Here is a 27,974-nt window from a genome sequence, read left to right on the forward strand (position 1 = left end):
ATGGACGTGCACCTGCACATGTATCCTTTTCTCACCTGACTTTGTTGGTGAACTGGACGCCTGTTTTGATGACCAATGGTCTGTCAGGATGCATGGGCATACAGGGCTGCCTCTCCACCACAAACGCACTGCAGGAAAACACATCAAGCACAAAACAAGCATCTAGTTTTGTGGATTTCAATTGGATCAGTGCAACCCTATACGTGTGTGTGTGTGTGTGTGTGTGTGTGGTGCGCAGGTTGATCTAAATTGAGCGGTTGCCTGCGGAGCACAGTCACCTGCGCTTACCAGTCCTAAAAAAAATATTTTTAATGATATGCGGGTCATTTGCAGGCGGGTAATTTACAATTATGGTTATGGTTATGGATTTTGCAGACGCCTTTGTCCAAATATTTTTACAAAATACTTAATATATCACGAGAGGGCTAACATCAACATTTAATTATTAATTATTATCATTGGCTAAATTACTTCAATGGATGCAGCATGAACTTGCCACATAGGCTACCTAGGTGTGATAGAAGGATGAAGATGGAGACGGTGCAGAAGCTGGAGACGCGAGAATTTAAACTAACAAAGACACTCCTCTTGAAAAGCAAAGTAGCCTATGTGGAAGCCTATCTTAGAGAGGTTCTTAAAGCAGATAACAGCAGTTGGTTATGTTCTATGCACTTCTTTTGAAGCCATTTAAAAGTCAGGCACAACCAACATGGCTCATCATCACAAATGTGGCACTGGTAAACCCTCCCAGCCTAACTGAGTAACTTCAAGTGGTATTCCAAGACCTCAAGCAATAGATTGCTTTATATGCGGACTGACCAGTAGAGCAGCTTTTTTTTATGGTTTGGCACAAGACCTAATGACCAGTAACTCAGTAAAATAATGCTGATACTTTACCACTTTCGTCAGCAGAGTGGCCATGAGTAGCCCACGTTAAACGTTTACCCTACCGCCAGTGTTAAACGCTTTGTGGTCGTGGGCATTTGATAAGGGATGTTATGGGTAAAGGGCGCCTACAGGAATAAATGTTATGCTGCACAGACTACACATCGCCATCTTTGCCTAGGCTGCCTTCGTAATTTCTGTTATCAAAAGCCTTGAGTCTTGTCAGTGATTTAGCTAATCCTTGTTAGCTGGTTGCCAACAACAGTGGCAAGTCCCGTAACTGCTGCTGTGTGTGTGTGCATGAGCGCTCATTCTCATTCTTTCTCCTGCGCAAACATTCTCTCCTGCATGCCCAGCTGTGTGTAGTTCTGCTGCATAAAGTTTCACAAATTAATTAGTTTCTTTTACAGAAATGGCTTACTGTCATGCAGCTAATAATAGGCTGCAGTGAAGAGTCTGGAATTGTTTTTTTAAGGGGTGGGGGGGATGTCCTGTGAGGAAATGTGTTCTCTGCATTTTACCCATCCGGGTGTAGTGAGCACACATTCATATACACACACACACACACACACACACTTGGAGCAGTACACACTGCTCCAAGCAGATACACACTACGAGTACACCTACACATCCGGAGCAGTAGGCAGCTATTAATCTGGCACCCGGGGAGCAGTTGGGGGTTAGGTGCCTTGCGCAAGGGCATCTCCTCCATGGATGTGGATGTGGGAGAGCTGTTTTAATTACTCCCCCCACCCACGTTTTTCCTACCAGTCAGGGATTGAACCTGCCACCCATCACAAGTCTGATTCCCTAACCAGTAGGCCACAGATGCCCTATGGTGCATGGTGGTATGGTTGGCCAACTTGGAGTGACACACAGGGGAATTCTCTCTCACTCCTTGTAGCCTGATGGTAGGCTAGTGCGTACAGCCTTACACCTGCAGGCACCGGTGATTAGGGGGTCTTTCTGTTTTGTTTATGTAAAAGTTTTACATAGCTCAATAAGGATACAGTGCATGTTAGGCTACATTAACCAAAAGCACACATTTTCTAAATAAGCGGGTGGGATCGTGGATCGGGTATCATTTTGTCTTCATTAATATTCGCGGTTCGAGTTGCGGTCAGGTTGATTAAAATACCGGGCGAGGGCGGGCCGCTTGTGTCCGGACACGCACACCACTGGTGCGTGCAGACGCGTGTGTGAAGTGCGGTGTTGCTGACCTCTTCATGAGGTTCCTGAAGAGGTCAACGATCTTCTCCTCCAGTGCAGGCCGGTGCTGGATGATGGGGTCTCCTTTATAGGACACCTTCTGCTGCAACTCCTCCAGCTTACGAATCTGCTGCCTAATCTGCAGCTGAGACTCAGCCAGAGACGTGAACCTGGCCAGAGAGAAAGTGGGAGAGAAGAGACATTTAACGTTTAAAACCCTTTTACTACAGTAAATCACCACATAAATCAAGAACTGCCCTCCCCCAACTCCAACCACACTGAGCCATTTGCTCAGCCCAAATGGTATTGTAAACGGCCATGTTAATAATGCTCATTAGAGAGAGAGATGCGCAGAAGTAAGCAGAGTAAGTGGAAAACAAAAGACAACCTGTTGTGAGAGGCCCTTAAATGGTTCACTCTGTCATGTTCAGTGTGTGTGGAGTGGTATTTACATACAAACTCTTCAAATATTATGTTATCAGTATATAAACGTGTGTGTGAGAGAAACAGAAAATAAGTGACTTCATTGGGGCACCAAGGAAACTTAACCCTCCTGTTGTGTTCGTTTCATGTTTACTAGTTTTGTGTTCCCGGTCAAAAATGACCGCTGCATTATAACTTGTTATAAATCCATAGTAACACATATGGTATTATCTAATGTTGTGATAGACCTTTGTATCAACTTTTGTTCTATTGTATATAGCCAGTTTTGAACTTCCATGGCCTTCAGGCCTCATTGAACCAGGCTCATGCAAGTCAAAAAGGGTTAGATTCTACTGGGGAAAGGTTCCAGTGGGGGCTGGCATAGAAGCAAAGAGTGTGGGTGTGTTCGTGCGAACACACCCACACTCTTTGCTTCTATGCCAGCCCCCACTGGAACCTTTCCCAGTAGAATCTAACCCTTTTTGACTTGCATGAGCCTGGTTCAATGAGGCCTGAAGGCCATGGAAGTTCAAAACTGGCTATATTAAATAGAACACTAAAGTTGATACAAAGGTCTATCACAACATTTGATAATACCATATGTGTTACTATGGCTTTATAACAAGTTATAATGCAGCGGTCATTTTTGACCGGGAACAAAAACTAGTCAACCACATTTGACCACAGACACAACAGGAGGGTTAAAATAGTATGTATGTGCGTGTGTGTGTGTGTGTGTGTGTGTGGCCAGGTAAAATAGTATACACTGTATATACAGTAACCTCAAGAATTATTGGCACCTTGGGTAAAGTTGACTAAAAACCAGGTATAAAAAATAATCTTTTGATGATTCATTGTACTCTTACAATGAAAACAATGAGAAAAAAACCCACCCTTGAAGGGAAGAACATTTATTCTGAGAAAAAGGAAAATGTTATAAAGAAATAAATATTTTTAACAAAAACACGTTGCTCACAATTATTGGCACCCCTAGAAAAATCTTATGTACAAAACCAGATTAATTTTCCTATCTAATTTCAATTTATTCAAGTTAATCAGAGTGTCTGAACTTTCATAAGTAGTTCATGACTTTAGTTTTTACTAAGGTATGAAAATAAAGTGAGACAGAGGCTAAATCCTCTAGTCATTTTTCAACATTAGAAAGACAAGAAAATACACTACATTTAAAGAAAAAGAAAGTGTGTTGGCATTTGAAGTCAGGGAATGTCTATACAAACTAGGTACTTTGTTGAAAATGCCTATATTTACAGTTAAAACAATGATTAAATGGTTCTAATCAACTGGAAATGTGACAAACATGCTTAGACAAAGACCCAAGATTATCTTGCCCCCACGTACATTATGGAGGATGGTAAGATAGGCAAAAAATTCCATAGGAACCACTGTTGGAAAGTTACAGACAAAGGTGTCATCTTGGGTTCACCAAGTCCCCCAAAAAATCTTCAAAAGTGACCTCATTGCTAATAGATTAGATGCTAGGTAACAGCCTGTCCAGTCATTTAATTACCAATGTAAACAGCAGGAGTTACTAAATGGTACAGTGACTTTATCTGGAAGTGTGGTCTATTGTCAGATGAAATGAAAATTGCGCTCTTTGGCTAAAAACACGTTAAGTGTGTTTGGCATATACTGTATAGAAGAATGACTATACTGAAAAGAACCCCATACCAAATGAGAATTATGGTGGAGGCACTGAGCTATTGTGGGGCTGTTTTTATTCCCAAAGGCCTTGGGAACCTGGTGCATGGTATCCTGAACAACAAGAAAAGACCTGAACATTTTCAACGGAAATCTGTCAATCTCTGACAAGACACTAAAAGTTGGTCATGATTGGATCATTCATCAGTTCAATGAACCAAAACAATCGTCCAAATCAAAACAAATATGGTTTACTGAACGCAAAATCAAGCTTCAGCCATTGCCATATCAGTCTCTTTATTTAAACTCCATAGAAAAACAGTGGGGTGAGTCAAAGAGGAGAATGCACAAGTGTGGACCTAGGAATCTGGACAATCTGGGGAGATTTTTTAAAGACTAACAGTCTTAAATCTCTTGCTTTGTATTCTCCAACTCTATGGGGTGTCATTGGTGAATATTACAAGCTGTTTTATTGGCAAACAGAGGATTAAGAAGGTATAATAAGCAGGGGTGCCAATAATTGTGAGCAACGTGTTTTTGTTAAAAACATTTATTTCTTTATGAGATTTTCCTTTTTCTCAAAACAAATGTGCTTCCCTTCAAGGTTGGATTTTTTCTATTTGTTTTCATGGTGAGATTACACATCACCATAAATCACCAACAGATTATTTTTATACCAGATTTTAGTCAACTTTAGCATGAGGTGCCAATAATTCTGGAGGGTACTGTACAGTATGTGTGTCTGTGGCCAGGTACCATGTCTCCAGGCGATCCAGGCAGATGTTCGGCGGGCCTCCGATGCAGGCAATCTGCTGCCTCCTCTTCCAGTCGGCCAGCTCCTCATCAGTCAGGTTCTTCTGCACAAAGTCCATGGCTGACAGCAGCCCTGCCATCTCAGTCACGATTTGCTGTGGAAAGATGGGGTTCACACAGAGCAAAGTAGGGTGAGCAGATGAAAAAGAGTAGAGGAAGCCATGCATGCACATTCTCTCTCTCATAGACTGCCCATGTGCACACGAAGAGCGCCCCCCCCCCCCCCACAGTCCATTTGACTAAGAGCATCTCCTACATTATTCATTACTGGAAAAACAACAAAGGGATAGCTTGTAGCTAGTTAGTGAGAAAAGGGAACAAACAAAGGCAGTGGGGAAAAAGAGAGAGAGAGAGAGAGAGAGAGAGAGAGAGAGAGAGAGAGAGAGAGAGAGAAGGAAGGTGAAGGAGTAGGGTGGTGGCCTACCCTTCTGAGCTGGTCCAGGGCACTAAGCATTTGCTCCAGCTGGGCCATCTTCTGTCTGGTGGCTGCTGCCTGGCTGTTCCCATTCAGGTCCTGGGACAGCTCTACACAGACACACACACACACACGCGGAGTGGAAAAAAACTGTGTGGTGAGTGGTTAAGCCTCCATTTTATGCGGTATGGGTGTTAACTGCTAATATCCTGATGAGTTCCATGGATAAGCACATAATGCTCGGCTTACCACCAGCACTCTTTAATGTCTTGTAGTTGAAATCGAAATCATCCTGCAAATTTTCCAGCATCTTCATCTTTTGTTCCATGTCCTTGAAAGAGAGAAGGAAAATTAACACCAACAACACCTTCTGCATTACAACCCACACCCTCAAATCACAAGCAGCAACCACACCTGTCTGGGCTTTCACAGGCAGCCTTTGTAGTTGCATTCAATCACATGATGTACAAATACACTGAATTAAAATTATATCTTATGTGTACAGTACATCTACAATATATAAAACACAATGCTTAGACAAGAGAACCACTGTTGCTCAAATTAGTGTCAACTGTCAATAAGCAAGACAACTTAATGTTAGAAAAGTGGAGCTGAAAGCTTGCATAGCCATTACAGATGCTCCCTATATCTGTACCAAGATCAACACTAGATCGCTTGCATTCCAGATTTATTTGGCAGGATAAGAGACCCAAAATAAGACTCCAAGACTCTACAGCTCTCTAAATCTGATGGAGGGTTTGCTTGAGCCTCAAAATATATTTTTGGGCTGCACAAGTAAAGCCCCATGGTTGCTTAGCTTACGAACGATACTTTTAACTAGGTGGTTAGATATGCATAAACGTGAATATAAAGCACAGATACTATTCTCAAATATATCTTTGAGATCATGTAAGGCAAACATAAGGACAGAAATACAGAGAAAGCACAAACTACTTATCTACTTATCAACCTTAACAACAATCAACAATTTTACACCACTACAATTGGAGGCTTAAAGGTGCTCTAAGCGATGCTGGGTAACGTCACTTCTAAGTATAAGTATAGTAAGTATATATACTCTTTTGATCCCGTGAGGGAAATTTGGTCTCTGCATTTATCCCAATTCGTGAATTAGTGAAACACACTCAGCAGCACACAGTGAACACACAGGGAGAGAGAGCTAGCTCGCTACTTCCTCCCCCTCCCTCCCGTGCTGCTCCCGTGCAATTGAAACTCTCCTAAATGCACATCTCGTCTGTGACTTGCTGGAACAGTTTGTTATGTTTTTAAGGGCTAGGTTTGCCCAGGTTGTTTTTTTGTTGCCGTTTTTGGAGCCTGGGCTGTCCACAGAGATTGTGTTTTTTTACAGTGTATTCAGGACACAGACAGCTAGCGGTTGGTTAGGTGATGTTTGCAGTAAGTGACATAAAATGTTTTACCTAAAAAATGCGTGGCATCGCTCTAAAGCACCTTTAAAACATTGGGCTAGATATAGTCTTACTCATATTCACCAGCTAGTTCTATTAAGTAAAAATAAACCCAGTTTTTGAACTTCCAAATACTGACTTCTTCAGGTTTCTACAAATTAGACAGCTCTTTAGTAAGCATGAGGAAACAAATACAATTCTCTCTTCATCTGCAATGGAACAGTATTTTGGGAGCTTCAAATTGATAGCAATAAAATGTATGGTTAAAATGGATAATAATTTAACTTCAAGACTACTTTTAGTTAGCCATGTAACCCATCTTGGTTTTAAACAAAGACACTATCCCCTCCCCCAATGGAATGCTAATGTGCTGGTTTAAGGCCTATCACTTACACAAGACAAAGGATGCTTCCTTGATATAATGTATCCATGTATCATGAAATGTAAATGTATTCATGTCTGGTATCATTTTGATAGTCTCATTACAAGGATTGTAATGATGTGATTGTGAGAATGTTTGGAACATTCTATAAGTGATATTTCTGATATATAAGATATCTCTCCTCATGCTATTTACATAGGTGTGAAGTGGGTGTGAGTAGGTGTGTCTGATACCAAGTGAAGAACCAACCAAGTGGGATTGTTCTTGGCGCCATTTTGTTCTTTGTTTAAAACATTTAAAAGTAACTAAACTGCAATGTTTGTCAGATCAGATTTTGGATTGTCAGACTAAGGATGTAGAGCGGAAGAGAGGAGTTGGCTACAGGCCAACCTAGGCCTTTCAGGCCTGGGATAGGCCTACATAGACCGTAGACCTTTTTTGTACCCTCTCAGCTTGTAACAGAATAAACCTGATTCCTGAGTTTTCCTGAAGTTCGCCAGTCTAAGATTAATATTAAGTAATTAGTCACCTACAATTACTTTCAAACTTGATAATTCAGGTGGTGTTGGTGCTGCTCAGCCCAGTGAAAAAAGTGAGGAAAATAAGTAGGAGTTGTTTGCACGGTTAAAGGTGTGTTCTGTGTACAAAGGGCGAATTGAGGGAAGGTCACAACCAATTACATTGGCAGCTTTGGTGAAAATCTGCTCCAGTTTATTATTTGTTTGTTCCCATACCGGACAGTCAGAGGTTGGCTTTATAGAGGTGTACCAGTAGGACTTTGTTGACATGGAACTTGGAAGGAAGTACAGTGTTTGTTGGGCCTTTTTCATGATGTGGCTGGTATTAATGTCCCTTTTCAGATCACTGCTGAAGTATGGACCAAATAATTTCATGGGGTCTGTCAGGTATATGGATTGGTCAGAGATATGGATTGGTGCTTTAATATCTCCACAGGAAAAAACTATTTCTAGTCTTTGGAATTGTGAGGAAACCGATTCAAAAGTTGCCCGTACATTTTGTTGTTGTGAGAAGCTGAAGAAACATTAGGATGATATCTACTTAGCCGTGAATGATATTTGACTTGATTTGATTTGATTATTTTATATTTATTGGGAGTTGTCCCCAAGGGTTTTGAGCGCACAGAGGAGTGTCAGCCACTAAAGGAATGGCAACATGAGGCTACACAGGGAGACACTCTTGAAGAGGTGGAGCCCTGCTTTTTTGTATTGTTTTGAAATAAGAGCAAGCAAGTGTGTGGTGTGTGTTTGTGTATGTGTATGTATGTGTGTTTTTTTTTTTTTACTTCCCCTTTTACTGTAACTGGTTTCAATTGTGTCCAATAAAGTGGCAATTTAATTTCAACCCCTAAGTTTCCTTCTGAATGTTTTGGGCTGATTGTTTATGATCAATGAACAAAAAAACAAGAAAAGAAAACAAGAGATAAAAAAACTGAGATAAAATGTTTGCTGGAGTTTCCAGTGAACCTCTTCCCACCACTCTAGGATACAGTGGCAATACGGTAACAACGCAGCAAGACAGGGAAGTGACCAACACAGGCATCACACTCACGAACGCTGTAATTGTTCTAATCTTAGATGACCATCTGAAAAGACGGTCCAGGACACGCTACAAACATCTGTCTTTTGCTTTTGCAATCTGGTTACCATGGCAACTCACCTGCACTCTCTTCCTGATGTCCTGCAGGTTGTGCTCCAGGATCTGCTGCTTCTCTGTCACCACGGTACCAGAGGGGTGGGCTGCTTGGCCATCCTGTGGACAGACAGAGTTGGGCAGGGGGAGCGGGTCAGGTCAGGTCAGCTTTATCTGTACAGCCAGAGCCTCAGACTAACACCAAAGCTTCCCACAACAATAGGCAACCAATCGTGCAATACTGCAACGTTTAGAAATGTGATGAGTCTCTGCTCATGATGCACCTTGTACTTCTTATTGATGAAGACTATCTGCATGTTTAAATATGCAAGCCTGTGTACTGTATGTGTGAGAACAGAGTGTGAGAACCCAAATACAACGATCACCATCATCTATGGTTGTAGGCCAGTGAAGTATGTGCATGTGCATGCACGTGTGTGTGTGTGTGCGTGCGTGCGTGCGTGCGTGCGTGTGCCGGACCTGCTGTGCGGTGGTAGCGGTTTGAAGCAGCCTCTGCTCCTCCCAGAGGCAGCGTGCCACGATGCGGGCGATCTCCATGGGCTTCTCCAGGTACTTGCTCTGCAGGTGCTGCTTGATGCGCCTCAGGTTGTGCTGGTAGAGCACGTTGTTCTCCTGCAGGAAGCGACTGTACTGCTGGTCGATCTCTCCCAGGAGGTTGTGGAAGACGAGCGTGGCATGGGACTCCTTGTTGGCCGCGTACGCCCTTTGGGAAGACAGGTAAAGGGAGGACAGGTAAAGGGACAGGTAAAGGCCAGGTATTTGGTGGATGCTGTTATCCAAAGTGAATGACAGAAATGTGTGATGGTCAGGAATCAAACTTTGAGTCCAGTGCGTTCTAAGCTGTTACAGTATCAGCTACATCATCATGCTCCATACTGTACATACAACAATATTGAGAGGAGCAGAAGAGGTGGGGAAGTGTGGGTGGGGGCCTTGGTTAACAGCCATCTGAAGAGCTCACATCAGCGCTGGGGCTTGTTACCAAGTGCTATAGTAAACAAGTCAAGGCTCAAGTCAGGGTGCTCATTAAAGTGTAACTCAACAACTTGTAAAAACAACCTAGGGTCTATTTACGGTAGTTTAACAACTTTTGATTGAGAGCAAAATTACGTTAATTGGTGGCGATCTTGCAGCGCTGCGCAGATGTGGCTGAATCTTTCACACTTTCATACAAACATCTGTGCAGCACTGATTTGAATAAACGGTCTTGCTCAAAACGCCACCAATTAATGTAATTTTGCTCTCAATCAAAAGTTTGAAGTTGTAAGGTACTGTAAATAGACCCTAGGTTGTTTTTACTCTGGAGTTATACTTTCAGTTCTGAGGGCTCCTCTAACAAGTGGCCTTTACCGAGTCCCGTACCTTCATACTAAGTTAAAATGTAGGTTCAGTGTAAATTGACCCATAGTCCTGTTGTTCAAGCTCATCACATGCGCCCCATAGGAACAAGAATGAGACAATTTGGGACAACATAGGCCAAGTTATGGACAGGCAGCTTAAAGCAGACCCATAGGGCAGTGGGGAGTTACTTTCAGTTTCAGTTTTGATGCCCCCATGGGTCTGCTTTAAGCTGCTTGTCCATAACCTGGCCTACATTGTCCCAAATTGCCTCATTCTTTTTCCGATAGGCTGCATGTGGTGAGCTTATACAACAGGGCTATGGGTCAACTTACACTGAACCTACACTTTAAGTTAAGTGTACACCTGTAATGCATAAGGGTGGGTACATAGCTAGCTAGCACTGCTCCACTACTGTATATCTCGGGTCAGAGCCAAAGAATGTTTAGGCTCATCATCTCCCTTGTTAGTTAATTTAGTCTTGTAAATGTTGATTATGTGCTACCAAACTGCTCTCTGTATATTTTTGGATTGGTTTTGAAGTTCGTTGGTTGCTATTCCAAGACTGAATGAAACTATATCAATCTAAATTAAACAAAGCAGTAAAAGTTCTCACCACATTGATTGCAGTACATGCCTAGGAGGATCCAGAAAAATGTGTTGCATAGCTGCAAATAACTGGAAATTACTACAAATATTCAGTTTTGGACAAAGAAAGAGCCTCAAATCTTAGAAGATTAGGTCCATGGCAAAGTTCAGAGAGAGGGCCACCATCATATTCAGGGGAAATCCCATTTAGTTAAACATACCAAACCACCCACTACAATACACTTCTGTTCAAACCCGTGCAGGTAAATCTTCCGCAGAAATTCTACGGTGAGCTTTATCTGTCTGTGTGTGTGTGATAGAGAAAGAGTCTCTCTGTGTGAGCGTGTGTATGTGTGTGTGAGTAAGAGAGAGAGAGAGAGAGAGAGAGAGAGAGAGAGAGAGAGAGAGAGAGAGAGAGAGAGAGAGAGAGAGAGAGAGAGAGAGAGAGAGAGAGAGAGAGAGAGAGAGAGAGAGAGAGAGAGAGAGAGAGAGAGAGGGGGGGGGGGAACGAGAAAGACAGTCAGTCAAAGGAAACTGAGGTTGTGTGTGTGAAGCCCAGGAGGGCTTATGGTTCTTTAAGAGGCATTTCTTCAGAACTGTGACTGAATTTCAGTGAAACAGGGGCTGAGCACTGCGGTTTCCACAGCTCCTCTTCCTGCAGAGGCTATTAAAGAATATCAGGGGCCATCAGCTGCTTAACTCTCACAACAGACCATCTCATCTCGCATAGTCAGCGCAAAGAATTGTAAATACACATAGGTCCAGCATGGGGCCAGCATTAAAGCTTTAGAGACCAAAGAGGACCGCCTTGGCCAAGCTAATTTTCATTAACACTTCATGTTAACAACCCACATGCCAGTCAAACTTGTTCTGTACATGATCAAATCAGCCTGGAAGTATTAGTTGCAGATTACATGTAACATGTTATTATTGACTGCTGTCCACATCATCTGATCCGATCTATTTATGCAGCTTTGTCATTTTGCCAAATGGTAGATTATGTGAAACTGCACAGTGCACACTACAGAAATGTTCAATTCATTAAACCAGACAGTGAAGAAATATTCTCAAACACTCAGCTGCAGTAGCGCTGGAAAGGTAAAAGCTTCACGTCTGCTATGGACCCTTTCAAGAGAGTTCCATTATCAGCATCATAGTTGGCCCCACAAGACTTCCTTTTTAACATTCCATATGTTATCTTAATGTAGAGGAAGTAGATTGGGGCCCAAATAGAACGTTCAAGCATTGTTTTTGTTTTTATTGATGAAAGGGTCTATAAGCATCACGTCTGCTATAAGCTTCACGTCTGCTATAAGCTTCACGTCTGCTATAAGCTTCACGTCTGCTATAAGCTTCACGTCTGCTATAAGCATCACGTCTGCTATAAGCTTCACGTCTGCTATAAGCTTCACGTCTGCTATAAGCTTCACGTCTGCTATAAGTATGCGTGCAGTGCAGGTGGCACTGGCCTGCCCAGCTGAGCGGGTACCCACCAGTCCTGGCTCTCGATCCAGGGGGCGAGGAACTGGCGCAGCTCCATGGGGAAGCTGTCACTGTACAGGTGGTAGAGCTGCTCCAGGTAGCGCGTCTCCAGCTGCTGCAACTGATTCCACTGGGCCATGGTGACCTACTCCTGACCCGGACCAGAGAGGGATGGAGGGATGGTGAGAGTGAAAGAGAGTGAAAGAGAGAGAGAGAGAGAGAGAGAGAGAGAGAGAGAACCAAGAGACAAGCACCAAAATGAGAGAGAACAAGAGAGGGTGGAGGAGTAAGGGAAGAGGGAGACAGAGAGCAACAGTGAATACAAATGACATGACAATGCCACAGCTTTGAACATAGACAACTTATATTGCCCCTGCCGGCGAGAGATAAGCATCAGTTGTGTCTTAGTGCTGGTCTTTTCCGGGAAACAGTGAATCAGACACACAACGCCCCTTTCTGGTGGTTGACCAAGTGTCGTCCCAGCCTAGACTCCACTGACGGCTGTGTTTGTCTGCGTGCCGTGTCTGTCTGTCTGTCTGTGTCCTGCTGCCTCTCACTTCCTGCATGCCCTAGTGGTGACGCTGGAGCATAGCCCCCCCTGTGTGGGGCTCCCCCTCCCCCAACACTAGCCACAGGAAACCCCCACATACTGCTAAATTACACGCACCCTCTCACACAGAAACACACCAAAACAAACAAACACAGTGGGGTATTCATACACTGGTTGGATGTGCTTAATGGACGGATGAATAAATCCACTTCTGTACACGCCTAGCCATAAAATAGTGCTGTCTGACTAGCGGGTTTATAATTGCCCAATCAGTGAGGTAGTCAGTCAGCAGTATTGTCACAAATTATACAGACTTTGGACATGAAGGTCTCACACCCCCTCACCGACATATGAAACCAGATCTGGAGGTGGTTAGAGTTTTTCTTCTTCTCACAAGGCTTAATATTATGAACACAGTCTGGCTAATGTGAGGTGGCTCAATTCTGTGCTCAGCAGTGGGAGCCAACTGGAATTCTGACGTCACTGAGAACAATGCATAAGACCTTGTCTTCAGTCCTTACATCTGAAAACATCTGCACAATGTCCATTTTTACTACGGGTGTTCTCAGGCAAAACCCTTATAAATACAGTCTGTGGGCAAAACATGTAAATATTGTGACGAATATTACAACTAACAGCACCCATTATTTAAAGGAACGCCAATGTTTGGGGAAATTAGCTTATTGGCCATCTACCCAGTCAGGTGAGAGGATACATACCTTTCTGTTCTCTGTGTGTGCACAAACACAGTCTTACACGATTAGCCCGACTTCACATAATTAACTGGATGTGGGTTATACAAGTTAGCTATAGCTAACCTATAGCTAAAAGGGAGATATAGGCCAACTGGTGCAACCCACTTCCAGTGAATTATGCTAAGCTAGGCTAACAGTGTCAGACTAGGTTATTACATGCATAGTGAAGAGAAGGGTATGTATCCGCTTACCTAACTATGGGGTAAACGGTAGCTTTTTTCACCAAATGTTAGTGTGTTCCTTTAATTGTTGATTTCTATGAATAGTTAGACATTAAATGCTGACTTAAACACATTAAACACACATTTTTTCTCTGCAACAGTGAGAGTTTCACTTGGACTTCCTCTTCCTCCAGATGAAAGCACAAGAGTCGTTATATAACCACAGACATCTCAAACCTCATTTCAGGACGAAACCAAACACCCCCCATCCCCCACCTGACACCGCACCCCAATTAAGCTTCTGCAATATGAAAGCACAGCACTGATAATGAAAGGAGGCTTCTTCATGAACATTTATCCCCTGAGGACATTATAATAACAAGGGCCAACTAGCATCTGGCCACCCCATTCAGTTTACACAGGAACACAATGTTCCAGTATGAGCAACCTGGACAGGATGCCATATCCAGTAAGCCTCCAGTTGATACCCACTTAAAGCCAAGACCTGCCAAATGGATGCTGGGTTGACAGCAAAACGGCTCATTTATTTATGGCCTTGGCTCTGTCATTTTATTTGGCAAATCTTCCTGTAGATATTTCTCACGGTTTCGACTGTTCCACAGTAGGGCCTGGTTGAGTCTTCTTCACAGTGCCAACCACAACCACAATGCATTCTGGGGCGGCAGACACTGAGGTGAGAAGGTGTTTTAGTTGGTGTGATTGTGGAAAAGTGAATTTGCAAGTGTGCACCATGGTTTACTTGTTCAAAGGTAAACAGGACTTCCATCAACAAACACACACATAGGTTACAAGATATGACCCAGTTTTCCTGGGCCACTTTTCAACTCATTGTCTGCCTGCCAAACTGGTCATCAAACAGAAACGCTTCTAGTGGAATCTATTCTCCAGAGGAGAAAGAGGCAGGCTTGCCTTCTCCCCTAGAAAAGGCATCCCACGAGTGAGCTAAAACCTGCCGAGTCACTCTCACAGCTGATCAATCCCGTAAATCGCACTCAGCGACGTAGACTTCCTCTTCCTGCTCTACTAGCAGGTTGAGGTTCACCAATTTCACCCGTCAATAAACCTGCAACCTGATGTCATGGGGGACTCGACCCAAATCAGGGAATCCATATACTGTACATCAGTGTCATCTGAGACAATGGAGGTCCAGGGATGAAGGGTCAGCCACTGGGCTTGTCCAGAGCTACTGACTGAGTCTGCCAACAAAAACACTTAGCTCTTGGCTTTCCTCCCCCTTAAAAGGAAGTGTCAGGCAGTGTGCTATTACTGTACCACGTAAATTAGTTCAATCTCTGACACCCATTGGCCAAATCAAATATTAGGCAAGATAATGTCCATAATCTTTGGTTATCATTACAACTGTCGAGAGTGAATTTAGCACACATGCTTTTCATCTCAAGTTCATCGCCTTTTTTGACAGGGCCTTTTATCGCCATAATCTCAGTGCTCCATGTAGGCCCCAAATGAACAGTCACAGACAGCCTGTTCTCTGGGGATGCAAGCGCTCACCACATAGGCCAGAATAGGATTCAACCGGAGACTGCCTCCCTATGTGGAGGCACCAATTAACACCATGGCACGACTCCCAGCAGCCACATTTGGCTGGTTGACCAATCAATGCAGGGAAACGGCTTGCTATGAAACAGTGAAAGGCTAGGCCTTATTGTTCCAAGCACTTTGGGCCCTGCCATATGATTTTGTATGGTCAAGGGAGAAGTAGTCGTTATGTTCTTGTGTTTGGAGATTGTATGAAATGTTGTGCTAATAAGGATTATGAAGAGTTACTGTACAAGGCAAAAGCTTTGAGTCTTCATGGAACTATTGTTCCCTACATATTCTTGGTCAACAGTTCTTAGGGAGTAATTTCATATCAAATCAGATATGGGTCACAAATGGTTCCCAAACCAAGACCTGTAAAATATGTATCTTCAAATCAAAATGTTTGGGCATTCACACATTCGTTCTGTGCATTTTGAAAAGTATTTTTCATAGCCAGCCCAAACTGTAGGACGGAAGACAAACATGTTCTCAGTATGACTGAACCATTAAAATTTGTATGGCATGCTAATTGATTTTCTATATGGCCCTAGATTTGGACATTGAGGGAATTATAAACTTGTTTTTATACCCATTTGTGATGGGATCTGGGAAAACCCATCACATTGTACAATTTCACCAAATTATGATTATGATATCATCCTAGCAACATCCAGGATTTTGTGACGATGGTATCCTGTTGCTAGGATGGTATCAGAATCACAGAGGGTTGAAACGAAGCAGAAATCAAGGATTTGTGATTTCACCATGTGATGGGTTTTGGATTTGTGGATCTGCATTGAATCTCAGGCCAAACCACAAAGTCCACCCATGTGTTGTAACACTTGTATAATGAATTATATCTATGACATTGTCTTGTCTTGTCTATCTTTTATGTCACAGGAGCAATGAAAACATCGGTAAAGAGTAAAAATATATGACAAAACATGTGTTGCTTATGATTTCTACCTGAGAATGCCTTCCTGTGGAAAATGTATGCCATCCTATACTCTTTTCCCTTCTCTATTGAAAAGGTTATTCTGTTTCTAGTTTAGTGGGGCAACACATATTCTTGTTAATGGCTTTATCAGAGTTGATGGTTGAACGATGTGCATAACAGTACTCCTAGTGGGGAGGCTTGTAATCTATAGACGTTAAAAGAAAACTCAAGACAATTTTTCATATAGATCTCTGTTTCTCAAGGTCACTGGTTATGTAAAGCACACTGAACGACCTCTGTGTATGAAATGCACTATATAAATAAACATGACTTGATTTGGCTGAGTACTGTCTGTCAGTATGAAAACTAAATGATTTTAAAAATGCCCCCGCCCCCGAGTATAGCACTGTACCTGGTTGTTCTAGCTGGTAGGCCTAGCTGCAGCAAGTTTAGGTAGGTTGTTTTTTTTTAATTGAAACTACTCAGTGACCTCAAGAAACGGAGAACTATGCAAAGAAGGAATTCTCCTTTAACTTGGCCAGAACAGGAAATTCAAAGTGGAAGCCCACTTGCGCTCACTTTAACCTATTATATGAGGTAGCTGTCCTCTAAACAGACATAGCAAATTAAGCAATACAACATTTCAAACAATAAATTCACTATAATAAAAAATAATGTAATTGTGTCCTCCTGTGTCTAACATATAGTAACATATTGCAAATTCCAGCATGCCAAAACAAGTCTGTGCCAACAGGTGCCCCGCATTAGACAGGTAGCCAAAATTCTATCAGCTGGTCTCAAAGGCCAGAGGTGTGTCTCTTTTCCCATAAACCTGCGATTTCTATTTCCTGTTCCCTTGAAGTTGCCTGAATGGAAGACTTTAATGAACCAGAACAGATACAGGTGCATCTAAAAATATTGCATATCATGGACAAGTTCATTTTTGTTCCCTTAATTGATTTTAAAACCTTAGATTAGATTCAACTTATTTGTCACTGTGCAGAGTACAAGTACAGAGACAACGAAATACAGTTTTGTTTATACGCTTATAAGTTTGTTTTACGCTTATACACATAAAGTGAAATATTTCAAGCCTTTTTTGTTTTAATCAAATTTAATTGAATTTAAATTGGTTTTCGATGACGGTTTACAGCTAGAGGAAATCAAAAATCTAGAATCCCAAAATATTAACTAAATAAAAAATGTATTATACGGAACTGTCGACCTGAGATGATCTCTATTCAGCTAATTAAGTCAAAACAACGGCAATGGTTTCCTGAGTCTTTCATCTCTTGTCTACACAGGGCAATGGACTTTTCCATGATATTCTATTTTTTTGGAATAAATTTTTTTTTTTTTTGGAATTAAAATAGAGAGATTGGCATGGGTGTTATTTCAGTTAGCCTATTAGCTGGTTTGATTTGCATTGAGCTCAATGAGCATCAAACCAGCTAATAGGCTAACTGAAATAACATATAACCCATGCCAATCTCTAGGTATGGTGAAGGGTATGTGATGATGTGGGGCCATTTTAATTCCAAAGGCCAAGGTAACTTTATCAGGATGCACAGTATTCTGGATCCATGAAATAACTGGCCTTTAAAAATAAAAATCTGCCTGTCTCTATGGGAATTTAACATAGGGGTGGGAATACTTATGACCCCTGTATTTTAAGGAAGAACATTTATTTATTTATGATACATTATTCATTCACTAAGAATAATGGTGTCCTTAGATATTTCCTTAGTCCTTAGTTAGATATTTCCTAATTTTTCACTTAAGGCATTAAGATCAATTTCCAAAATATGATTTTATATTCCTCTTTACAGTCAACTTTAGCATGGGTGCCAATACTTTTGGCCATCACTGATATATAATTATATATATATATTATATATATAATTATATATATATATATATATATATATATATATATATAATTATATATTATATATATAATTATATATATATATATATATATATATATATATATATATATATATATATATATATATATATATAAAGGCTAACCTAAGCCTGGAATGGATGAACACCTGCCAACACATCCCCTGTCCCAATATTGGAAGCGATGACGTAACAGCTCGGGGGACATCCCCAGTTGGTAAGAATGGAAGAACCATAGAGAGAAACTCTGTTTTCACCCAAATGCTCACAACGCTTCAAAAAGGTGGGAAAGATGCCTGTGGGATAGCCTAGCCTACAACACGTGCCATCTGACGAGGGTGGTAGACATACAGGTCTGTGTGAGAACTGTCCTTTTAGTTTTGATTAATTAGCAGCCTAGGCTAAGTAGATGCATCATGGTAGGCTGGAACACAAACAACATATTTTTGCATGAGTTAATAGCCTATAGCCTACTTAAGTGACTACTGCCGAGGTGTAGGCTATACTCCACCCTTATTGTTTTCCATCATTTAAGTAGCCTATTTCATGGCGACCGTTAAGCTACTGTGTTGATTTACATAACACTGTAGGCTAGATGTAAGCCTACTTTCATTTGGTCAATGTAGTTGAAGCCCTCTGTCACGTCCCGCATATGGGGAAACCCATCAGAGATTGGATGCTGTCCGAGGTCTCAGAAGAAAAGCTAGCCGCCTTCATGAAAATGTGGTCTAAGCTACTTTTTTTTACCAGAGACATTGTAAACAAATAAACCCTGAATGTTGTTGCAATCAAGACCCTCGGCAGCGTCATAAGTCAGGCTACAAAGTTGCAATAACTTCCATGAAGACACCTCCAACGCCGCAACTCTGTTAAACGTTAAAAGTAACTTCTGGATAACACATCAGAAGTGTGGCTCTCGTGACTAGCCGACCAATTCAATACATGGAATTTATTAAATTCCTGAAGTCATGTAGCCTATTCACTGACTAGCGACATTGTAGCAACTTCACACTTACCGTTCCCTGGTCTCTTTTCTGACGCAATTAAGTAGCCTGTTTAGTCGACAGCACGACACCGCAGCCGTTGAATGGACGAAAAAGGTGTTTTCTCCCAGCAACACAAAACGCAGATGGATTGTTCTATAAGCCTTTACTGACGACTCTTTCCCCAGCTCATGAGTACTTTTTCAATAACGACGTAGGCTAGTCTCTGACACCCAGCGCAAGTGCCGTCTCGCCAGCCACGGTAGGGGCCTACACTTGACTGACATTTCCTCCATGCACTAGGAAACGATAACAGAATTTCCTCCAATTGTTGAATTGTGCTGCCACTAGGGGCGGGTCTTGAAAACAAGCAGGGTTGTCAGCGCCCATGTTTTCTCCCAACCCCTATGTGGCTTTTCCGTTCAGTCAACCTCCCTCTGTAAACCAAAAGAAGCCAATAGAACTCGGCTGTGTAGCGGCGGGAGGGTGTGTAAGTTCACGGAACAGCCGTACTTGAAGTCATCTGAATTACTGGCAGAGTCTACGTCATCAGGACTGTAATACAGTGATAGCAGACAGTAGGCTATTGAGTTCAGCCCTTTGTAACCCCTTGAGCCTTTTGTAAGATAACTTTTAAATGGCAAGAATGTCAGCAAAATACGCACTGTTTTATTGTAGAGGTCAATTTGTTTATATACTTTATCCATCCATCGATTTGTTTAAGTGTAGCTAAGTAGATTTTCATTTTAATTGAAAAACCAAATAAGACAATAAAAATCGCAATAATAAGCTATCAAAACATCCACTAATATGAAAAATCAGTAGGCTACCTTACTCAACTTATGATAAAAAAATAAAAAAACTTTCCTTGAAGCCCACAACTTATGTTGCTGAGAGAGCAGCCAATGTTCAGTTTGTGGTCATGACATGGGAAATCTCTCAGCAATCTCTAAGAATAGGTCATGAAATTTCCTCGATTTCGTAGGTAGGCTAGGTGTAGGTATGCTTTCAGATAGGCTGCCTGAAAATGTGAAGCACAATTTTCAAGTTTTTTTTCACAGGCACAATAACAGAACATTTCTAAAGCACCTCCAACATGTCAGTAGGCTACCCATGTCTGCAGTAGCCTATACTATCTCTAAACCAAGCTGCCTCTGTAGTTCCTTTTTTGGGGATGCTTGAGTGACTTCACACATTTCCGTTAATCTTAGCTGTATGGATGTGTGTTTATAAGTTTTACTTTCATTGTTGATGAATTCAATTCAGTTTAATCATTCAGTTCTAGAATAGTTGCCATGCATGGGCATCTTCTATCCGGCCATTGTTACTGCATATATTGGTGGTTCCATTGGGTCTGCCTCTGGAACATTGCTACCAAGGCAGAGGGCCAACTGCAAAAGCAGTCTAACCAGCACCAATATATTCTATCTATCTATCTATCTATCTATCTATATATCTATCTATCTATCTATCTATCTATCTATCTATCTGCATGCAGTACAAGTAATCACAGTACACATGTACACATTCAAAAACACTGATGCTGATATAACATACTGTGGAGAAAGAGCAATGATGAATGCAAAATCCTATTTCCCACACACACTTGCTTGGACTGGCATTTCCCATTTGTCAACGGCAATGCACTTAAACATTTGGTCATCAGATAGTCATGCTAAACATCTATGAATACTTACTGGTATGCCATCTTCCAGGTTCTCAAGTACTTTTAATTATAGGACAATATAGTAATTTAAGCAGGGCCTAAAGATTCTCAGTTAATTGTCTTCAAATATAAAATTGTATTATTGCTCATTGAGGTTGACCAGGATTTTTTCTGTACATAAACAAATTGTGTTGTCTATGAGTACAATTCCACAGTTGATATTAACCCTCTTTCACCACGTATTAAGTTGACTAAAGCCCCTTATCTGCCAAAATTGCCATTCAAATGTGTGTTCCTGCTTACTTGAAAGCCACAGACTCAACAGTTGGTATCAGTGTGAAACAGTAAAGCACATGCAGATGTTTTAATCAGTTTTACGGTCACTACTTTGTAATTATGGTTGGGGGGGGGTCCTCTTTTTAGCAGCACATATATGGTCAGCCAAATACAAAAGAATACAAAATTCAAAACAAAATCTGTTTCAGCACATGAATATGACAACAAGTGTATTGTAATGTGTGGTGTAAAAAAGGGAGCATTAGCAGAGCATTGTATGTTTAGGAGGATCAATGTCATTAGGCCCCTTGACCTCCTCCCATGTCTGTTTCCTCTGAGAGCTGCAGCTTTCCCCCAGGGGACTTGTATGGCATGGAGGAGAGTTGAGTGAAATCCAGGCTAAATGTGTGTGTGTGTGTGTGTGTGTGTGTGTGTGTGTGTGTGTGTGTGTGTGTGTGTGTGTGTGTGTGTGTGTGTGTGTGTGTGTGTGTATGGACATGAAGTCTATGTGGAATGCATTTCTTAGGAGGAGTCTGTATGTTTGGAGATCTGCATACTGTTTTGTGTTTACGTGTATGCCACATCATCTCAAAGTGAAGACTAAGCATCTGTCTTTGATTGAGTATGTTCTGTATATCCCTACACTGACCATCTTTATATTAACAGGAGGAGCCACCCCATCCCCATGCCACGCCACACCACACCCCCACCCATTCCCTTGTCCTCTGATACCAGGAAGTGCACTCTATTTAATTAGATGTTGGCCCTGGCTAGCTAACAGTGTTATGTACAGTAGTAGAGGGAGGACACTTCAAGAACAGAGAGACAAAGATGAGAGAACATGCCTTTGGAATGTGAGTTTGTATATTAAAAACACAGAAAAGAAAATGGAAGAGAGAAAGGAAGAGGAAGAACATTTTTAATTGGCATTTTTTTGACAGATGCAATGTCCACTGCTCTGAGTTCTGATGTTCCATACAGTAGTATGGATCACTGTCTTCAGTCTTCTACCCAATTCATCTTTTCCTCCTGAGAAAAGATATGTTTCTTTTCCCTGCAGGATTTGAGTTAGGATCCTCAGCCTGTGACAGTCAGTGTAAATCCCATACAGCTGAAATGAAAATACAAAACACACACACACAGAGAGAGAGAAAGAGAGAGAGGGAGAGAGAGAGACACACACACACACACACACACACACACACACACACACACACACATATATACATGTATATATATATGTGTGTGTGTGTGTGTGTGCCAGTACGTCACTACCAGTCAAAGGGTTGGAGACACTTTCAAATTTCCATTCCTCTCCATTATAGACAGAATACCAGCTGAGGTCATTTGCATTGTTTTTTTTAAGCAGGGCAGCAGTTTTCAGATTACATTGTGCTTACATAATTGCAAAAGGGTTCACAACTGTTGTTAAAAGAAATGGCTGATCTTTAATGCATATTTCTACATTGCCCATTATCAGCAACCATTCATCCAATGTTGCAAAGGCACATTCTGTTTACTAATCTAATATAATTTTAAAAGTCTAACATTGGAGAACCATTTTGCAATTATGTAAGCACATAATGTTTTCTGAAAACTGCTGCCCTGATTAAAAATGATCTCGGCTGGAATTCTGTCTATAATAGATGTGTGTGTATATATATATATATACACCCCCACACAGTGTGCATTCTTGCACACACTATAGATTTTTTTTTTGCAATCTCAATCTGTTTATGCGATCATACTTTTTACATAATCTAAAAAGACATAAAGAAGTGATACTATGAGAGAGAGGAGAGAAAAAAAGAGAAAAAGAGATCCCCACATCAGAGACCTTAACCTTCAGTACAGCACACTAGACCGAGGGCATTCAACAATCATGAAATACAGCATGCCGTCCCATGGCTGTGTACACCCTTGGGAAACTGGCTTTGATCCGTGATCAGCAGGAAAGCTTACAGGACAAAGGATGCTAAATGGGCACCAGTGTTTGCAATAGCCCCAGTCTCCATCTTTTTTTTAAAATCATAAACAATGATTAATCGCATATATTTCTCCAGTTTTATGCTTGCACTATGTATTATATTTTCTTTGCCTCTGACTTTGATCATCCTTGAAGAAATCCTTTCTTATTACACTCCTTCTTTCTGCCTGAGTCTGATATTGAACTGCTTTCACATTCCACCAGTATGTACCTTCCCTGTTCCCCATTCTCCTCTGTCAAGACTGATTGTATGGCTACTTTTAAATGCAGACATTTTGATGGGTAGGTCTGCAGATACAGTCCAAGTAAATTGAGGTCCCAGAGAGGGCACATTGGAATCAAATCAATCCCCACAGCATGACTCTGCATGCTTCTTTATATGTCCTGGTGTATCATTTGTTATTCATCATTCCCCTTTACCCCCCCCCCCCCACACACACACACACACGCGCTCTCTCTCGATTTTCTCTGTCATCTCCCCTTCTCTACATGATGTTTCTCTTTGTGGTATTCCTTTCTCACTCTTTCACTCACTCTGTCTCTCTTCCCCCTTTTTCTTTTTCTTTTCCAGCTCTCCTCTCTGCCTCTCGCCTTTCCTCTATGAGGCAACATATGATTTATTCCTGCAGTGGCATTGGTTGGTGCTTGCATGATCAATAACAGACACGTGGTGTGATATTTACAGCCTCTATTACTTACTGATGGGTTGTGCTGCAGCGAGCGCACCTTACCCCACCCACCCATTGAACCAATGAACGCTTTCATTTTTACTCAGCAATACACTGTACTGCAATCTGGAACTTCCAGTGGTGAGCTACATAGTATATATGTGAGTTTAGTTATGGTTTTACTGCGTCATGTTGTGCACGTGTAGACTCTAGCATAACATAACATAACATAACATAATGATACAGATGGGCCTTTAATCATTCTAAGACGTAGGCCTACCATCATACAACATCAAGATCTCATGTAAGCAGGTAGAGTTCCTCTTTAAAAAATCTATTTGGCTAATGCGTCCAAAAATCAATATGCTGAAAATAGCTTCTGTAGAGGTTCCACAGATCCACAGTTGTTATGTTCCAGCAATACAAATCCATTCTGATAAATGAGTAAATGTCACAATACAAAAGAGGAGGAGGTGACAAGATTTTACACACTGGTAGTCATTTAATGATCTGTTACAGTGATCTCGGTTTTATAAACATTTTTTACATTTAGTTATGAGTTCAGTGTTGACTTTATAAAACATACACACTCAGTCACAAAAATGATTATGGATGGTGACCTTCGTCTAAAACAGAATAATATGTACTCCACCATCAGATTCCAGCCAAGCTTATGCTCTGATCATACAAACTGATAATTTAATTTAGTCCATTTTATCTGCCATAGATTGAACACCAAATCAATTTTACATGACTGTACATAAAGCATCGATTCTCAAACACATAACCCTCGTTTTCAAGTTTATCCTTATTTTCACACACATCTAAACACTATCCTGCCTGTTTTGAAACATGATATTACACCACCAGTTCTCTTTTGACTTTGATCTCCAACACAGGGTATATTTGTATTTCACAGTGAGGCTTAGGTGAGGGATAGAAGGCTAAAAGCATGGGAGAGAGGAAGGAAATTAGTTTAAGATTATGGTTATGAATATCAGCATGGTTAGAATGAGCACAATCATCCAATGTTGGGATTGAGACAAGCTATTTGGCATCAGAGCTCTGAAGATACGTAATCAGACTGGAGAAACCCCTGCAGTCTCACTCCTCTTGATAGCTTCCTGTGTTACGGTAACACAAACTGTGAAACTCCCATCCTCGCCTCTCACTTCACAACAGACTTCCACACTCAATGCTGTTGACATCCACACTCCATTAACAAACCACTCTCAGAATGACACTCAAAATAGACTCTATATCCTTTAAAAAGGCAGCTAATTAATTAAGGGAAAAGGTTAAGCTCTGAATTCGAAAACCAAACATAGAGTCTTGTGTGTCTATGGCAGCCTTGGTTCATCATACTGCAGTTCAGATTCTGATTAAAAAGAAAAGTGAAAACCAATGACAGAGTTAAAGAAGACAAACAACACAATTTTTGGCAACGGTGTACGAGTCCATCGTCTTCCCCATGCCTTCTTTGCCATAATACTTGTTAGTTCATCCATTCTCTCATCAAACCATCTTTCCTCTTATCATCTTCTTCCCTATGTAGACCTCAGAAACATACACACACATGCTTGTTGCTTATTTCCTCCACAAGCTCAATGGCCCTGTATAGCCTTTATAAACGCCTTATTTCCCCTTTTTCTGGTTTGGAAGATCTGTATCCACCAAGACCAGCTTTGAGGAATCCGCCACCTCGAGCACGGCCTCCATCTCTGGGCTGTCCAAACTCACCAGCACCCCTTCCTCCACCTCAACCTCCAGGGCCTCTTCTTCGTCCACCTCTACCAGGCCACCCTTGAAGACCACAGGCTTGGCCTCCTCCTCCTCCTCCTCCTGCTCCACCTCCACCTTCTCCAGCTCCACCTGGCCCTCGCGGATCTTCTTGACGTGGAAGGTGAAGGGGGGCACGCGGTAGGTGGTGGACTTGGGGCGTGGGTGCCCCCCGCCGCCACCACCACTGCGCTCCAGGTGGAGGGACTTCTTCAGCTTGTCGCGCGATATGCGCAGCTTCTCCTTGCGCTCCGTGCCCAGCTTGCCCATCTTCTGCTCCAGGTTCTGCTTGGTCTTATCGAGGTTCTCACGGGTCCGCTGCCGGGTCTTCTCCAGGTTCTCCCGCGTCCGCTGCCGGGTCTTCTCCAGGTTTTCCCGGGTCTTCTGTTTCTGCTTCTCCATGTTCTCCTTGCTGAAGGTCTTCTTGATGTTCTCCATACGCTGCAGGCCACTGCGCTTGATGCGCTCGGCGCGCGACTCCTCAATGATCTCCTCAATCTCCACCTCCTCATCTCCTCCTGCTCCATCGCCCTCAACCCCCTCTCCTTCTTCCATTACTGGCTGTTTCACTGCCACTTTCTCCGCTTTTGCTGCTGGCTTCTTCTCAGGAGGTGGCTTCTCCTGTAGAAACACAGAGAGTAGAAGGGAAATAGAGAGAAAGAGAGACTTTGATTAGTATTGATTGCGTATGGTTTGGACAATTTTGCGTCACGCATGAATCCATTCATCCACGGCTATGAAAACACAGTTAGCATTTCATGCTACCTTCTGGTATGCCGAATGATCATAGGTGTCTACTGCCAAACATTGTGTACTGTGCGAAATAACTGTCTGCCCTGAAACTCGGTGTTAACAATAGATGGTCTCAAAGCAATTTGCAGAGCCCATAGTCAAAATTTCACACAGGCTCTTTTCGGCTGACTAGTCACCAGCGTGGCTGTTCAGTAGGATATTATTAGTAGTGGTATACAGTATATCAGTGATTTTCAACCTTTTGCCCCCAAGACCCCCCTGTGTCCAAGGAAATATTCCAGGGCCAATCATATACATACATTCATGGTTCCATCTTCACAAACTTTCAGGTAGCCTAATTTAAGAGCAGCTGGCCTGAAAAAAGTCCCCAAGAGCTCATGTTACAATACCCCATTTCCTCATATCCAACAGGTTTCTGTAGGTTCTGCTAAAGTGAAGTCATCTAACAAATGTTATGTTTGGTATGTCAATCACTGTGGCTTCTGGTGGCTTTATGAGATGAAAAGGAAAACTGTCACCAACTGAATCAATTTCCCACCCAGAGAAACAGCTCAATTAAAATGGACTGATTATTAGTCCAGACAGTAGTGAATGGTAAATTATAGTCATTAGCAAGTTAAAGGGACATTTACTCATTTTATTGTCAGGAAATGTTGGCCTGATTGACATTGTCAGGAGACAGAAATTGAAATTGAAACTGAGACGGAGAAGATCATACCTTTGCAGCAAAGAAACAATGCATATGAAATACGAGTGTGTGTGTGTGTTTGTGTATGTGTGTGAAACAGAGAAAGAGAGAGAGAAAGAGAGCAAGATTACTGGTAGATAGCCACCTCTAGTGATCAGATTTATACCTGCAGCCTGACGTTCCCTTGAACTCGTGAACCTGAACTGCACACATTGCTGATGACACATAGGTCTACCAAGAGCCATATCTATACGGCTCTGGATCTACCAGTTTATTTATCTAGTACAGTGTTTCTCAACCCGGGTGTCGTCTGGCATCCTCAGGGGTGGCAGAAATGTGGCTGACACATAGGCTAATAAAATTAAATGTGGCTGACACATAGGCTAAAATGAAATTGAAATAAATGAATGCATGATTTTGGAATCTTTCTTCTAGCTTCATCACGCAGTTAGGGAGGCCACATCAGAGAAAATAGTTAAGATTATTTCTGAATAGTCTGATACATCTGAATTTGTGCCCCTCAACATAATCCTCTTCATCGTGTGGTCATTCAGTTAGGAGGTAGAGACCTCCAGCAAGACAGTACAGTATGTACAAGTAACGCAAATGAGTAAAAAAGAATGGCAACTTTCCATATTCCTTTTTCAAAACTGTATTTCAACTCTCACTCAAGTAGGGCTACATTTTTAAGCAAGTAATCCACTCTTTACTCTGCTACATTTTCAATTGCCTTTCGTTACGAGTACATGTTTATTATCGGAGGAGAAAGTATCTCGAGGGAGAAAAGCGCACCCCTCCCTCGGTGCACAACGGCGTGGGAGAAAAGACCAAAGTCCACAAGCCATATAACACCTGTACTGTTGCAGCTACACTGGTTACCAGTTACCCAGAGAGTCCAGTTTAAGATCCTACTATTGACATATAAGGCCTTGCATAACCTTGCTCCCAATTATATCACCGACCTCTTGGAGAGCTACACCCCTTCCCGCTCAGGTGGTCTGCTCAAGGTGCCCA

General features: G+C 41.9%; 2 protein-coding genes across 5 annotated transcripts in view; both read right to left on the minus strand.

Moving 5' to 3' along the window:
• The window catches only part of stat3 (signal transducer and activator of transcription 3 (acute-phase response factor)), a 35,116-nt gene extending 15,705 nt beyond the window's left edge, over positions 1–19,411 (minus strand). For 3 of the 4 annotated variants that reach the window (XM_076264973.1, XM_076264970.1, XM_076264974.1), the window contains exons 1-9: positions 19,177–19,411; positions 12,304–12,443; positions 9,344–9,587; positions 8,891–8,983; positions 5,654–5,735; positions 5,414–5,514; positions 4,933–5,084; positions 2,106–2,264; positions 36–128 (exon numbers count right to left, since the gene is read on the minus strand). In XM_076264973.1, coding sequence (XP_076121088.1) covers positions 36–128; positions 2,106–2,264; positions 4,933–5,084; positions 5,414–5,514; positions 5,654–5,735; positions 8,891–8,983; positions 9,344–9,587; positions 12,304–12,431 — 1,052 coding nt within the window. In that variant the 5' untranslated portion in view covers positions 12,432–12,443; positions 19,177–19,411. The remainder of the gene's footprint in view (positions 1–35; positions 129–2,105; positions 2,265–4,932; positions 5,085–5,413; positions 5,515–5,653; positions 5,736–8,890; positions 8,984–9,343; positions 9,588–12,303; positions 12,444–19,176) is intronic. The other variant, XM_076264972.1, reaches the window with a different exon arrangement.
• A 4,809-nt stretch (positions 19,412–24,220) lies between these two features.
• The window catches only part of cavin1a (caveolae associated protein 1a), a 23,746-nt gene continuing 19,992 nt past the window's right edge, over positions 24,221–27,974 (minus strand). Inside the window, exon 2 of the mRNA XM_076264976.1 lies at positions 24,221–26,140. Within this exon, the coding sequence (XP_076121091.1) occupies positions 25,376–26,140 (765 nt within the window). The 3' untranslated portion in view covers positions 24,221–25,375. The remainder of the gene's footprint in view (positions 26,141–27,974) is intronic.

Source organism: Alosa pseudoharengus, unplaced genomic scaffold, assembly GCF_046254945.1.
Source record: "Alosa pseudoharengus isolate Yale_2024_CS ecotype anadromous, Long Island Sound unplaced genomic scaffold, YU_APseudo_1.1 YU_APseudo_1.1_scf_4, whole genome shotgun sequence".
Classification (NCBI taxonomy): domain Eukaryota; kingdom Metazoa; phylum Chordata; class Actinopteri; order Clupeiformes; family Clupeidae; genus Alosa; species Alosa pseudoharengus.